At 39.4% G+C, this 16,680-nt stretch overlaps 1 protein-coding gene across 6 annotated transcripts in view; it reads right to left on the bottom strand.

Annotated features, from left to right (window-relative positions):
• Nucleotides 1–16,680, bottom strand: part of NUBPL (NUBP iron-sulfur cluster assembly factor, mitochondrial) — an 89,957-nt gene that overhangs the window by 52,546 nt on the left and 20,731 nt on the right. For 3 of the 6 annotated variants that reach the window (XM_083837145.1, XM_083837147.1, XM_083837148.1), the window contains 2 exons: nucleotides 5,634–5,673; nucleotides 5,456–5,546 (listed from right to left, as the gene is read on the bottom strand). The exons of 1 other annotated variant lie outside the window; for it this stretch is intronic. In XM_083837145.1, coding sequence (XP_083693271.1) covers nucleotides 5,456–5,546; nucleotides 5,634–5,673 — 131 coding nt within the window. Of the gene's footprint in view, nucleotides 1–5,455; nucleotides 5,608–5,633; nucleotides 5,674–16,680 lie in introns of all 6 variants that reach the window. 2 more of the 6 variants (XM_083837146.1, XM_083837149.1) reach the window with 2 other exon arrangements.

Here is a 16,680-nt window from a genome sequence, read left to right on the forward strand (position 1 = left end):
TTTTCTTTCAATATGTACCTTTTATAAAACAAAGGCACTAAACCGTTGCTAAAAGGAGCAAGGGAGAAATGGAGATTAGATAAACGTAGAATTGAGCCACTCCAGAGAACTTCGTTGTCTTTCTAGGAAAAATGTGTTCATCCTTCTTCGGTACAACTAAGGAACCTTTACAGCTCACAACACGTTCAGCAGTTCTGAGGGTTAGTTTTTAACTATACTATACCAAGGAGGCTGCCAATGCACAAGATGTTCTTGCTGCTCTAGAGGAGCAGGATAAGGAAGAAATACAGGAGTCTTGCCAGGTAAGATCTGGCTAGTCTGCAAAAACATAGGTTAAAATGTCATGTCAGGGTACGAAATCCTGTTAAGGATGTTAATAAACCAGAGATCCCTGCTTTGAAAAGAGAGCAGCTTCTCTGGGCTAGTTCCAAGTGGACTAACTGAACTGGTTGCACTTAACAGAATTGCTCACATCTATAATCTCTATTGTGTAGGCAATGCTTGCTTCTCATAGTGACACAATTTTATTGATAAATATAGAATAACACTACACGCTGAAATATGCGCTTTATACTCGTAGTCCACCCTGTGCTTGTATTTCAACCTGATGAACTCTGTTATTCCACATCTGTTAAGATGTAAGCAACCAACATGTGCTATCTTCTACATTAAAAGTTTTATACTCTAAACAAAAAATCCCCTTCACTTGTATTACTGCTATGACTACAGTAACAAATTGGTGGTCAACTGCAATGCCACTTCCTTTCTGCCAGCCTTTTGGCAAAACAATTGCCACAATATATTCTAGGATGTAGAGCAACCAACCTTATTGAGCCTAGATTAGTAAAGGGTCATGTCTACACTCTTCTATTTGCTCCTTTGCTGCTGAACTGTAAGATTTTCTCAGACCGTGTTATGGTTTTAGTTGGGTTAAAGTTAACTGTATTTGTAGAGACTTGTATGATGCTGGGTTTGGAATTTTTGATGAAAATAGTGGTGATAACACACCAGTGTTTTAGCTGTTGCAGAGCAGTGCTTACACAAAGCCAAGGACTTTTCTGCTCCTTGTGCTGCCCTGCCAGCGAGGAGGCTGGGGGCACGCCAGAGGCTCGGAGGGGACACAGCCAAGACAGCTGACGAGAGCGACCAAAGGGATGTCCCATACCATGGGGCATCATGATCAGCAATAACAGCTGGGGGAAAGGAGGAAGAAAGGCGGACATTCAGAGTGATGACATTAATCTTCCCAAGCAATCGTTGTGTGATGAGCCCTGCTTTCCTGGAACTGGCTGAACACCTGCATGCCAACAGGAGGCAATGAATGCATTCCTTGTTTTGCCTTGCTTGCACGCATGGCTTTTGCCTTACCTAGTGAGCTGTCATTATCTCAGCGCGTGAGTTCTCGCACCTTTACCTTTCCAGTTCTCTCCACCTCACCTGGGGAGAGCGAACAAGCGACAGTGTGGTACTTGGCTGCCTGCTGGATTAAACCACAACAGGCAGAAGTGGAAATAGTGCTAGAAAACTTACAGCACAGGATCTCTAATACAGTGGTAATGACAAAAATAATATAAATAATGACATAAAATCCTTGTTGCAGTAGCAGTTTAAACCAGACTACAAGTTTTGCTTGCCTTCCCCTACCCTCCCACCCCTTTTTCTCATCGGTGCTGTTCCAAGGCTCTCAGCTGTCTACTTGACACTTACTTCAGAGCTTCTCAGCAACATCACTGTTCAGGCACAGATTTTAGGTAACTTTCATAAAAAAAAAATTAAAAAAAAATCAGAATCTTTACTATATTTAGCCTAAAGTTAACCAGGACTCATTTCCACAGCAAATACACCAAGACAATGCATTTTGAGGAACTCTTAATCTGAACCATAGCACTAGATCAGGAAACACAGAGTAAAGAGCGAGCACTGAATGGGACTATATATAAGAGGACGCAGCTTGAAAAGTGTATGTTAAGTGGAAAGCAAATAGGAAAAGCGCAGTGGCACACATGACAATGGAGAAGTATCAAAACTTCTCTGCACAGGCTTTAATGGTATCTTCACAGAAAAGATTTCAGAACTACCCTTTCAAAATTTCAAGTAAACCAAAAAATACTCCGTTCTACCTCACCTACAGGCTAGCAAAGTTCAAAGGAAGTGTTAACAAAGGTGGATGAGTTTTTATATGAAAACAAGCGTTGCTGGGAAATGAGTAGACTTAAAAAGTCTGGATAAGAGGAATTATCATCCTGCAACATAAACTGGCCTACAGTACATCTAATTATGTTAACAAAAGTAATTTCTCAGCCACAACTAGACCTCAGATCATATGGCCCATGACAACTGGCCACAATTTCAAGGCATGTAAACTAGAGATGTTTAACTGAAAGAGTTACAAGCATGTTTGTATGTTCTATGAATATCAAATATTCCATTACTGCTTGCAGTTCACAAGAACTAACAGTTTTTCTGAGTAGACACACGTCAAAAGGGGAGCTTGGATCCAAAACTGGTGGATTGTTTTTGGTTTTTTTTTGGGGGGGGGGGGGGCAGCACTGGAAAGCCATTCATCCACCAAGAATAAGAGGAAGAAAACTACACCTGTATTACAAAAAGTGATGTTTGCAAAGCTCTTCCAATACTTGAGTCGGACATCCTACCTGCACAAGGTGCACAAGGAACCACAGAGTGTATATATTTAACAAAATGCATTTTCCAGGCAAAGAATTCCAGAGATTTGATAAACTGCAAGAGTAAAAGAAGCATTTAAATACTAATTAAAGGCACAGACCGATGAAGAGTTAACAAGTTAATGAGTCAACAAGTCTCCGTTAATAAGTTTGGATACTAGACCTTCCAGTGCTGTACTGGAGTATCTGAAGCATGATCAACTCTGAAAAACTGGTTCTTTTGTATGGAAAGAAAAAAACTTATTTACAGAGCAAATACAAAACCTCTTAAAACAACACACACAAAAAAGCCACCATGACCTAACAGTAAACACCATTATGAAATACTACCAGTATTTTTCGTGTGAAAGCCTGGGAACTTCTGACACAATCAGTTCCATCAGGTGTTTTCTACCTGGGTGACTTAATTATTTTAAGAACTTAATATTTTATCAGCTTCTCTAATGTAAGGAGCTTTTGTGCATTCAAAGTTATAGACTATAAATCTAGATTAGGGAGCTAATTTAGATAGTTTACATGTAGCTATAGAGGTAAAGCAGCTATTTCTTAAGAACATTGCTTAAGAAAGTTAAATACAAGCAGAAGCATTTTATTCTTGCAAGCAATTGGTAACAGCCAACCAACCAGAACAGATAAAGAGAAAAGAGGAAACAGCTTCAAAAGACCCAAGAGATCACAAAACCATTTTCAACACAAAGAGAATGATATTTATCACATGCTGTAGTCCTCTCTCGTTCAGTTGTCCTAGGCTCTAACACTAGTTACTAGTCAATCTCAAGCATGGGTTAGCTGTGTCAGAAGGGAGATATTACAATTTTTAAAACCAAAGCAGCATGTATAAGTCTGAATAATTTGTCAGTCGTTTTCTGAAGACCACCTGTGCATTTGAAAGAACCCGCTGGTTCTTCCTGTCGGCTATGAGTTTTTCCTCTTGGGAGAAGTCACAAACAATTCTTTCCAGCGCAGATTTAAGCAAACCCTGATTATCGAACAGAGGCAAAAATGCTTCAGGAGAGAAGAAATGTAGCTATTAGGCCTTCCTCTCTCAGAAGGTAGGTTCCATTGGCAGTGAAATCACTGATGCCCTGAGCATTAATGGCCTCTGCCTTGTTCCCGTTGCAGTCGGGCAGCACGTAACTGCTTCACTGGCTGCTAGGGAGCAGTGAGCTCATTACACAGCACCATCAACACCCTCCACGAGGAAGCTGGCACACGCTTCCCATCTGGGGATACCACCGACTGAAGTAGTAGCACTGCAGTGCCTGCCAAAAGGCTCCAGTCTCCCAGGGCTGAGTATGTGAATGCAGCAGGTGCTAACTTCAGCTCTGTCTTTGAGGTTTTAGGCTCTAGTCTTTGTCAGCCTGGCCAACGCAATGAGACACACGAAGAAGGCAGAACAGCCTTCCACAGCTATTGGCATGGATACCTCTTATTTTTAAATGTCAAGTCTAGACAAAGAGGTTCTCCCTTAAATTTTGGCACACACGTGTCCTTTCTAACTAGAGCAGCATTTGCCGCTATTCTGAAGTCTGTTACAAACAGAAGAATTCAGTAAAACTGGAAACAGGCTGGGGGAAAAAAAAAGAAACAAAAAAACAAACACACCTCCTTCTCAGTCATTAAGGGAGCATAAGGTTTGGAAGTATTTACAGAACACATTAAAAAACAAAACCTAGTGATCCCCAAGCTGTATACATCAGATCTCTGGAATAGATGTCAGCCATGAACAATGTGGGTCACTTCCAAGTTTAAACAGGGAACCTTAATGCACTTAATGCATTTTTTCAGCTGTTTGTCTCATTAGCACTTCACAGATCTACTCACACTAAAAAGGAAAAAACGATCTGTCAAGAAATAAAGAAGCCACCCTGCTTCCATATGCCAGGGGTTTTATTAACCAACGAATTATCTGCATTACACAGAGATAGTATCTAATGATTTTCATGTACCTGTCAAATGCCATCCAAGAATTCTTAGTGCTGGTGAATAAACAAGCACATACAGGAATGCAGCTGTAGGTAAGCACAGACACCTATACATTCAAATTGTTAGACATTTGCAAAATATTATTTAAAAATACACAAAAATGCATTAAAATGGGGTGATCCACTCATCAAATGCATGGAACAATGACTATGTGAAGAGAATACGTTAAGTACAGTAAATTTCAACTTTTCCTCTTACCTAGAGAGAAAATTAAATTCTCTTATTCTCAGAATGGTCATAAGGTGACTGAACATAAGTGGAAGTCATGCATGACCATACATTGTAATAAATACTTGAAATGCACAGGAAGTACAATTAAAAAAAAAAATACCCCAGAAGATTTTTTCTAATTTTCCTTACAAACACCAGTTCCAAAAGGCCAGAAAATTGCAAATCAAAAGACCAGTGAGAACACCGCATGAGTTCTGTACCACCAATCTTATTAGTTCATTTGAGATAACCTCCGGGGATTATTGTTTCAAATGCACATTGCTTGCAGTTTGCCTGCTATGGAACTTTCATTAAGTAAGCAAGGCTGCAAATGGCAGTTAGGTCCATGACTCTTGTCAAGTGTCCGCAAGAAGATTTGTGCCATTTGGTTCTCCGGTGAAAACTTTTCTATTAAGTTACTGACACTGAGAAAATAAATCCTTAGTGCAGAAAACATGTTTCAGAAGTCTGACAGCACTACAAGTCCATACAAAAGACCAAGACACAGAAACGCTCACCGCTAATTTGAAACGACGTTATGGATACTCACGTATCAGTTAAATGTAAATCCTTACCTGTCTCAACAACTTCTCAACAGCTGACATGACCATGAGTCCTCTCCACACAACTGGGGCGGTCTCATCTATCAAGAAGCCCATGGACATGCTGAAACAATACAGCACAAGCTTGACTTTCCAGCACGATACCAAGTACATCTGTAAAGAAACTTAATTTGAATTGAAACATGCTCACCATGCGATTCCATAGTTCTTAAGGGGCCTCATTAGATTTTCTAAAACAAAAGCAAACAAGTTTTTTTTTGGAAGAGTGTTTTTGTTTGTTTTGTTTTTTGAAGAAGAAATAAGCTTAGACAAATGTTTCCTTCTAAGAGCAGTTTTCCCTCTCTCCCTGCAGTATTTGTCTATTTCCCCCCTCTCATACCTTAAGTATACATACGTGTATGCCTTTGTCTATTCTACCTGAGACCCTAGCTCCACTTTTTCTTAGTTTGCAACATTTAACTGGTACCATTGAGGTCTTGCCAGAATAACAGTGCATTTGCCCATATTATCACTTTGTGCTGCAGAAACCTAGACTTCATCAGCTTATTCAAAATCCCCCTGCTACAAGGCATAGATAACCTATTTGGCAGCCTTCTACTTTGGCAATACTTGGTTAACTGCTAAGTCATTTTTATCAAAACAAAAACAAAGTCCTAAAATGCTCTGAGATATTATTTATTTATTAACTGTGCTACCAATTAATCTTACAAATCAGAGGAACGTTCCCTTTAAAACACCACGTTTCAGGGAATTCCTCTTATTCCTCTTTGTATTGTCTGCTTTGAACCCCAGGTGAGAGGTACAAAATAAAGTCACCGGTATATGTTGGTAACAGCTCTAGGTAAGAAGTCCTAGAGGAAGTCTGCAGGGCTTAGAAACATTTCTGTAGGAACAATATATGTTTATTTGGACATTACAAAGGCAATATCCTTGCCATGCTCCATATTCCTATGCTTTCCCATGTCAAGAAGAGAAGTGGAGAAATATTGCAGTTGTTCTGCTGGCAAGGTGGTAAGGCAGCAGAAGGTAAACAAAAAGATAACATGAGTGCATACAGAGCAAAATCTCCAAAAGCCAAAACCTCCTCTTTCTTTATACTATCTGCCATCTCAATTCCCACCTTAACTCAAAATGGCACACGTGCTCGAACACACACACAGAAGAACAAAAGGAATGTTATTTGAGCCTATCCAGTTTATTTTAAGAGCATGTACAGGCAGGAACTAGCAGAAAACTGCAAGAACAGTAAGCCATAAAAAATATATTACAATACATATTTTGACAGAAATCTTTGATGCATCTGAAGTAAATATATATATAGCAAAATAAAAACAATGGGAATAAAATGTTGTGCATTCAAAGCTGAACTCCAAATTCAGACAAAGTAACACCCGGGAGCACTCAAATTAAACAGCTAAAACATACCGATGAAAGCTTTCAAGCAATGAAAAGTAAACAGGCATTCAAGCCATGTAATTCCATAGAAATATGGTAAAAAATAAATTAGATACGGTTTTTGTATTCACAGTATTTTGGTTTTCAAATTAAAAAGACAGAAACAGAAACTAAACAAATCACTTGCATGACTACTGCGCTGTTACTCAAGAAGAGCAGGGCTTGGACTGATTCACTGAGCTAGCTCAACACACTTGTGTAGTTCTGTTCAGTTTTCAGTCAGGGCTGAGTTTTGGTGGCATTATACTGTCCAACCATATTCCTAGTACTCAGGCTTACTTCTTCCCCCTGCAGCAAGATTGCTTAGCTATGAAGATGTTGATGACATTTGAACTTGAGCCTAGAGCCCCCTCTAGGCACTGCTTTGGTGTCCTTGTAAACATACATACTGCCACAAGTTACAATCCTGTTAACAGTCTTGAGAAAAAGATCGCTTTCATATTTACCTATAAAAAGGTTTAAAAAAGCATCAACAACAGCATATATCATTGCAGCATCAAGGTCTGCTTCATCTTTACCATGAATTAGGAACAATTACAAAAAAAAGGTAGGGGGGGAAGCCGATTCTTGACTGCTCAGTATGTGAGGATGAGGAACTGGAGGATAAGAAGAAAGGAAAAGATGCAGAACAGCTGAAAACATAAGAAAGTTCACCAAAATATCATGCAACTTCTCAGTTCAATCCAGGTGCTTTAAAATAAGTCAGTCAAATATCTGAGACTAAATCTCAGATCCACTACCTGCACAGACAGTTTCTGCTGTACAGAGCCCAGGTACGACATACTAGTCTCATGCAACAGACATACCTTCATTAACATCCCTCTCCTTCTCCTCAGACGGTAACAGGAGAATTGCTATGGGTACACAAACACTGATCTACGGAGTAAGAAAAGGAATCTCTGTTGCTAAAAACGCATGCATTGTTTACGTCTCAACAGCAGAGTTTCATTTTTATCCAAACTGGATCTTATTTCCTTGGTTAACACCAAGGACTATAAACTGCTCAGAGGAGCAAAACCTAATCAAGTTTACACATTGCATAAGAACAATTCCCAACCTGCTGTATATTCTGCCTATAACATCCTGCATATTCTCAAAGTAATACAAAATACCGCAAAGCACCGCACTGCCTGCCTACTGCTAAAAAGACTTCTTAAGACTATCTGAAACCTAAAGTGGGCTTCAGTGGGCTCTCGTAATCACCCTTGTCTCATCAAAAGCAACAGGCATTCTTCCTCCTTCACCCTGGGTCTCATGAAGATTTTTTAAAGCATAACATGTAAAGAAGATTAAACTAAATGAGTTCTCAGTAACATCTCTATTTCCTATTTCTTTCAGAGTACAGTTAACACTTCCTTCTGTTATCAGATGAGATGCCTACTATACAGCTTCAGAAAACCAAGAGAAAACACAATAAATCTCATTTCTTAAAATTGTAACAGACACAGCCATACTATGCCATCTATGCTAAGAGATCAGTTTCCTTGTTTGCAAACTAAGTAAGCTCGATGGCCCTAAATTAAAGGGTTCTGTGTTTTCGGTGAATGTGCAAAACCAGATCAATAAGATCAACAGAGCACCAACAAACTACCAATAAAATGCCTTTTCTGGCAGAGCACTGGAAAAGGCAAACGTGTGCAAACTCATTAGAGCAGTTTAGCAGATGGCTGATTAAAAGTGTTCTAGGACTGGTCTGAGGACTGGGTTGTTACTCCCTTGGGGAAGAATGAGGCTGAATGATGTTGAAGTCATTAGGATGGATCTTCTGCATTTCATAATAGGTATGCTTTTGGGTGTGAAATATTTTTTTTTCCAAATGCCAAGCCATGCAGATCACCCTAAGAAACTGAGTTCTTTTTCTCTAGAAAGCCTGACATAGCTGTTTGATGGTAGCCATAGGTTAGCACAGCACAAAGTACATAGCTATGAGGCCTATAGGCAGGGACATTTCAACTCTTGGTTTTGTTTCAAGTCTGCTGACTGAAGCACTAGAGCAAGCAAAAGGTTCATTTCAGTCTCATCTCATCAGGTAAGTAAAGACCATTATTCCAGAAGGTTGTGATGTTACACTATGCCTCATTAAGAGGCATCACACTGCTTAAGAAAAATAAAGGCAGCTTATTACATGGATGTTATTTCTGTAACATCCATGTAGGGAGGTATTATCTCATTTTACAGATGAGAGAATCAAGACACAGATTGTGAAACTGTGCTACAGATTATTCAAGAATCCTGCAGATTTGGAGACCTGTACTATATCCTTCCCAAAGGCTGCACAGAGCCATGGTTCCACTTATCTCCAACGTTAGAAAGTATGTAATGACAACTGATAAACATTCAGTTTTATTGCTGAAGTTACATATTTTCCCTTGAAACTGAAAGAATTAAAATAAAAACAGATAACCTAGGCATAATCAGTATACAACAGAAAAAAGTAGGAAGAAAAATCACACTATATCTTGTCTGTAATACCTGAGTCTCTGAATGGCATTTTAACATCACACATTTAAGCATTAGAACAGCAGCTTTAAAAGTATATTTAAAAGTATATTTCTATTTCTAAATAGCTCATAACTTTAAGTATTCCTTCATCTTCCATTGTATTTTATTAAAACAAAAAACTATGCAGCAACTCCTCGGCATACAGTTATTGCGATTTCAGCAAGCTGGTACTTCTTCACAGTGCACACCGAAGCTAAAGGTTCTGCTGCTGTTTGTACAGCTCAACAGTAGCTGAGATTTTCATGACAAATTGCCATTTTTACTCCTCCTCACATCTCAGCCATGTCTCACTGCCTCAAACACAGAAGATGTATGGCACGACAAAGCACTTTGCCACCACGCTAGTCAGAGAATGAATAAGACAGTGCAGAATACGCTGTGGATTCCAGTACATTAAACAACATCATCTGAGACAAACTCAATTAATGTGCCATACATATAGACAAGCTGAAACAGATTTTCAGCATGGTCACTTGTAAAATCTCAACAACTTTTTGCATCATCTGGTTTTCAATTGTGTACAATTTCATGCTGCAGTGGCTACGGAATATTCTATCAATCTAAGTTAGGGCTCCAACTTACACAGAACTTTCTGTTAATCAGAACAAACGGTAATTTTTGTATGGCTGTTGCTATGCAGAAGTATAAGGAAGTTATTTGCAGTCCAGTTTGACAGCCAGCTCTCAAGATCAACAGCCTCTAATGGGAGGATCCAGGTTCCATTCAAGGACTGGAAGGCTCCAGACAACGCAGGGTTGAACAGAGATTTCCAACAACCAAAAAAAAAAAAAAGAAAAAGTAGGTAATCTTAATAGGTTTATAGAAAATTATCATCTTTAAATTGTGGAAAAAGTAGACATGGGACAGGAAAGGAAACAGACTAACAAAATGGTGGGCTTCACTAGTGTCAATACAGATGTCTCGCCACCACTCCAGATGCCTTTGGGAGCTGAGATGCGTGCAGAGGCTTTCACTGAGGACACAGGTAAGCCATACTTTCTGAAGGGGTAGCTTGACATCCCAGCATGTTTAAAACAGTGCAAGTTTCCTGTGCAAAGGCAACTTAATTCCACCCACAGAATGGTGATGTGAAAGGAAAGAAAGGCAGAGGGGAGGGGGGGGCAAGAAGCGCGGAGGCCTGCAGCCGGGCCCGAGCATCACACAAGAGAGCAGCCACCAGGCCGCCTCAGAAAGGGCGGGCCACTGTCACCACAAGGTTGGTCAGAGTCCCAGGTTGTAAAATCCCAAGCATCGTTTTAGCTGCTTATGCCAAAAGCCCAGAATATTCTATGGCAAGTGACAGTCTAATTGAGACTTCAAGTTTGATTTCACACTGCTACAAATTTATTTGAAGGATTGCCTCAAAGGCACTGCAATTTGTATTTTAAGCTCGAAGGAGGAAGGCTGCGATTTCCCATTACGCCCTGTGCTAACAGTGTTATCTAGCCATGGAGGCATCACAAATGCTTAAACCAAAGTAAACCACCACAGAGACTCAAAGAACATTATTCACTACTGGCAACACAATTCAAGTTTAAGAAATAAATGCATGAAGAAACGTGGCTTTTCCGAAAGATTTGCTTCTCATATTTAGTCAGCCTCCCGATCCCATTAGGTTTTCATTACTTTTTCCCTGCCGGCAGACTGCAGAGGCAACAAGGCTCTGTGAGAGGCTTTTCATTACTGAAGCAGGTTTGCAGCTGTGACATCAGTCCTACCCAAAAGCAAAAGGTCTAATTGCTTGCTGGAAGATTATACATCAAAAGTGCGCCTGGCAAAAGCAAAGAGCACAGGGATTTACTCACATCCTTGTTACATTTTTAAGCATCATTGGCTTGTTAGGTTTGGAATGAAAGCACAGGACTAGTTTTAAGTGTTTATCAGGCAAGTTATGTGAAGCACGGCCTTGCTTCGGATGCTCCTGTGAGAGGAGGATTGCCCAAGTCAGTCATGTAACACAGGACAATAGTAACTCCAGACACAACACGGAGTACCACGAACCCACGAGGCAGACATTCCCCACGCACTCCCTTCAGTTCAAGATCTAACTTCCAAAAAACCCTGCAGTTAACCAGGGGCTTCCACTGCTTTCCAAGAAAAAACATGGAACTCAATATATCTGAGTCTGTTCAGCCTTTTTAGGTTATATACTGTAATCAAGACAAAAAAAAGAAAGCGTCAATGAAAATAAAACAAGTAAACTGTTCAAATGATTATATATAATTTCAGTAACTGTTGAAGCTGCTGGATGCTAATGACAGATGAAAACTACAGTAAACTTGTTAACTCTCCATTTAAGGCAAACAAACAAACAAGTGTTCTTTGTATATTAAATATTCCCCTTTGCGTTTCTCATGAATCGCCTCCATACATCCTTTTGTGATTTTATTCCTATTTCACCAGTTGTAAAATGAAGCTCAGGATTCTGTACAAGACTATGACTATCAACTAAAGCAAGGGAAAGAGATGTTAGCTTTTAAACTTTTATTGTCACTTTTAGCCTCTTGTCACTATAGGCAAAGGATTAAAATAGATTTTTTCTATTTTTGATGTATTCAGTTTTATTCTTTCTCCTGAATAAGCACTCAGTTATACTGTGGAGAAGGTGGAGGAAAGATGGAAAATACAGCAAGAATACCACAGAGATAAAGCATGAAAGTGAAATTGCTAGATGAAAATACTGAGAAAGTTCAGAATTAGTTACAGTTCTTTAATTACACTTCAAGCAGATAAGAGGGATGGAAACATTTATTCCTCTGAAATAAGCAAACAGGTAAATGTGTTCAGTGTACAAAAAGGAAAATGAATTTTTTTTGTTTACATACATACAATTAAATGCATGTTTATCATTTTACTACAATAAAACCATTTCACAACTTGGTTCCAATTTATATAAAAGTTGAACCTGATGAACCATTTACATCTTGAATAGTAAACCTTGTAATATTGTGCTAGTCATAATCCATATCAAAACATTTATAATTACCACATGACAGGATTTACAATATGAAGAGTAATATAGTCTGCTTTCAAGTACCTGACATCTTGACATGTATTTGCTTCTAGTTGTGTTTCAGTAATTTGTCGCAATAGCATTTAGTAAAATTTGATTTGCCCCTTATCCAAAAGGGCTGCTCTCAGTAAAAATTTTACTTACTACGTACTACGTTTCCCACCTTATCATCTTACTTTTTTTTGGAATTTTAAGTACAAATTGTTCAACAATGAAAAATAAAATCTTAATAAGTTAACTACATTAATTGTTTTTTCTTGTTTTTTAAACAGCAGCTAACAAATATGTGCTTATAAACAATCCCTTGCAGGGTTGGTGTCATCTCAAACTACACAGGCAGTCTTGAGTCTTTCAAGACTATAAATCTAACACAATATGGTATGATTACTATCTAGATATGTGATTTCAAAATACCTAGTGAAACCAGATAGAATTTTAAGAGAAAGCTAGTTTTTTTGCCAAACATATAAACCACTTAAAAGATAGAAGAAAAAAATTTAAAAATAGAGATTCAAAAGCAATAGATGTCTTCATTGTAGTTAAAACAGTCCTTTTTCCATACTCATCCCCAACATACTTTTAATTCCTTTTCACTCCTTGATCAGATTGCCATTACACTCCTTATCCACTTCCTTTCCCCCAAGTAAAGGTCACCATTTCGTTTTCCACAAGCGACATCAAAAATTTCCAAATCAATCAAGTTCAAGGTTAATTGTTACAGGTTTGAGGGCAATAGTCAAGATCCAGAATAAATAATTTAACACTTAAATATTCTTCTCATTTTCAACTACCTCATGACATATGAAAGAGCCTCCAAAACAGAAATACAATAATTACAACATTCTGAATTACTATTTTGTCTTCAAGACTCTTTGAAACAGATTTTCAAAGTGTCTGTGTACCTATAATGCCAGTGGTTTCAGCTGGAGTTTTTGGAACTTACCAGTCCTTAATAGGAAACAAGAACAACAACAACAAAAAGTGTCCTAGAAGCCAAAAACATAACCAGGTACTTGGGCAGTGAGCCACTGCAGAACTGCTTGGGATGATCCTAAGAAAGCCCATTTCCTGTGAACACATCTTTCTTTTGTTTTTATTTAAAATTATTTTAGTTATTGTAGGCTGCAATACCTGTACAGCATTGCTATGTTTTCTCACTTTTTTGTTTTCACTGTAACAGCTACTTGAATTTGGCTCTCAAACAAAAAGAGATTTTTTACTATGCTTTTTTTTTTTTTAACCATTTTTACCATTTTTGCATAACATAGACAGTCTATTCTCAATACACGCTTACCTAAGAATATCAGATGGCTTTTTGGGATAATAAGAAAAGACATTGACCTCAAACCAGTCTTCTCACCAGTGCATGGATTTTCAATCAGCAATGCCACTGACTGCAGCTGACCCTCTTCTATAATGAAATCAACACAAACAGTTTTTGCAGCCCAGACATGTCCGCTTAGTCTTCAACTAAATATCATGAATAAGGATGGTGCAAATAGCAAATGCTTCAGGGAGCTAAAGGAGAGCAAGTTAAAAGGGCAGACTAGGCTTGCCAGCCTAAGGACAACAAACAGATCAAGAATCAGAGAGGATGTGTAGTTTGTCTACTGAAGTGAAAAATAAGATTAAAAAAAATAGGGATGTTGAATGTACTTTGAAAAAAAACAGTCCCATTCTAACAAAGTCCCCTGATAAACCCAAAGAGGGTCTGGCCCTGACTTGAGATCTGCAAAAACAGAACTGCATGGCTTCGTGGCCCAACGAAGCTGAGGTGTGACTGCTCTCCTTCAGCCACCTACATAAACCATGGCAAGACAGCACCACAAGTAAAACACGAGCTTTCAATTCAGTCTACTTTCAACATAGAATCAATAATGCAAAACATTAAACAATGTACTATTTAAAAATAACTTGTTCACAAATCAAGAGGCAATAGCAATAACAAAATGCCTTTTTTGAGACAATCAAATTTAGTTTTTATTTGAATTAATCATGACGAGGTTGCACTGGTAAAGCATAAAGACAACTAATGCATAAAACAACCAGTGGTGGTGAACACAAGTTCTATCTTTAAAATTAATCTCTCACATATAACTGGGAAACTTCATGGTTACCTGAACAACTACACTATCAATGTAACATTATCTACCTAGGGAAAATAACCCAAAAATGGATCCCCAGATCCCTTGATAAGACTATTTCATGTAGACATCTTTAAACAGCATCTACAGAGCGTATTTTAAATCATCAATTTCTGTTAGAGATTCTACTATTAAACTGAAGAGCAGTAGATACGTAAATGTATCCCAGGGAAAAAAAATGCGAATATCTGTTCCTGATTTTAGAACTTTATCAGTAATTGCATTGCTGTAGCTCCTGTAATATTATTAGCTTCAGTAGGGCTGCGACACACCCACTACTTTCATTCTCTCAGGAATTACTTCTCAATTCCAAAGTTTGAAAACAGATGTCTACTAGTGATCTTTTCAATATACTACTTAACTAAGAAATAAAAAGGACACTGAAAGCATCACAGAATGGCAACTAAGCTTTGAAGTATTAAAAGAGCACTCAACTGCCATAAATAAAAAAGTCCACCAAAATCTTCATTATCATTTAAGTGAAGAAATGTTATATTTATCCAGCAAAAGGGTAACATCCTTGCAGTTGTATGAAAGCTTTTACTTTCTGCCAAGTAGTTTAAATGGTAGAGTAAAAAAAGAAAACAACTTTCTCAGCCCACTAAGCCAGAAAACAGCTTTTAAGTACACTATTTGGGGAAAAAGTAGAAGTAATGCTCTCATTACTTGTGTTAGAAATATTGATCTGTGTATATATTGTAGCTGATGTTAGTATTTATTCCATAGTTAGATAATCCTCCATTGGCTAATTAAATTCAGTCATCACCTTATTAACCAGGATTTCCCTGACCATTTAGTAAAAGTAATTTGAATGATATCCTATTAAGTGCTAGCAGACTTTCTCCAGTGTACTCAAGTCTGCAAGATTAAGGTAATGGAGTACCTTCCATTTATACAGACTCTCTCCTCACTGGGAACTCCTAACTCATTTTGAACTGAATTCATCACCCTCTCTGTCAATGATCACCTGGAGCACACAGAGCTCTGCCTGGGGATGGATGAGGAGCCAACTGAGAGCTTATGGGTCAGGAAGAAATAGAGGGCAGGGACATGACAGGAGGAGCCTGCTACATGACACTTGACCAGGAAGCCCAAGTGGATGAGGCCCTCCATAGGCAGACAGGAGAGCCTCATGTTAACAAGCCCTGTTCCTCATGGGGGATTTCAACCACCCCGATATCTACTGAAGGGATGGTGCAACAAGGCATAGGCAAGCCAGGAGGTTCCTGGAATGCACTCCTAACATCTTGGTCAGTGACACGGACAGCAGGATCGAGTGCACCCTCAGCAAGTTTGCCAATGACACCAAGATGTGTAGTGCAGTCAACACGCTGGAGGGAAGGGATGCCGTCCAAAGGGACGTGGTCAGGCTTGAGAGGTGGGCCTGTGCGAACCTCATGAGGTTCAACAAGGCCAAGTTCATGGTCCTGCATCTGGGCCAGGATAATCCCAAGCACAAGTACAGGCTGAGCAGAGCATGGATTGAGAGCAGCCCTGAGGAGAAGGACCTGGGCATGTTGCTGGATGAGAAGCTCAACGTGAGCTGGCAACGTGTGCTTGCAGACCAGAAAGCCAACCGTATCCTGGGCTGCATCAAAAGACACATGGCCAGCAGGGTAAGGGAAGGGATTCTCCCCCTCTGCTCTTGTGAGGCCCCACCTGGAGTACTGAGTTCAGCTCTGGGACCCACCACATAACAAGGACATGGACCTGTTGTAATGAACCCAGAGGAGGGCCACGAAGAAGATCAAGGGGCTGGAGCACCTCTCTAGTGAAGACTGGCAGAGGGAGTTGGGGTTGTTCAGCCTGGAGAAGGCTCCAGGGAGACCTTACAGCAGCCTTCCAGTGCCTAAAGGGGGCCTGCAGGAAAGCTGGGGAGGGACTTCTTGTTAGGGAGTATAATGGTAGAACAAGGGGTAATGGCTTTAAACTAGAAGACGGTAAATTTAGATTATATATAGGAAGAAATTCTTTAGGGTGGTGAGGCACTGGAACAGGTTGCCCAAAGAAGCTGCGGATGCCCCATCCCTGGAAGTGTTCAAGGCCAGGCTGGATGGGGCTTTGAGCAACATGGTCTGGGGGTGGTGTCCCTGCCCAGGGCAGGGGTGTTGGAACTGGATGAA

The sequence above is a fragment of the Anser anser genome (assembly GCF_964211835.1).
Source record: "Anser anser genome assembly, chromosome: 5".
Lineage (NCBI taxonomy): Eukaryota > Metazoa > Chordata > Aves > Anseriformes > Anatidae > Anser > Anser anser.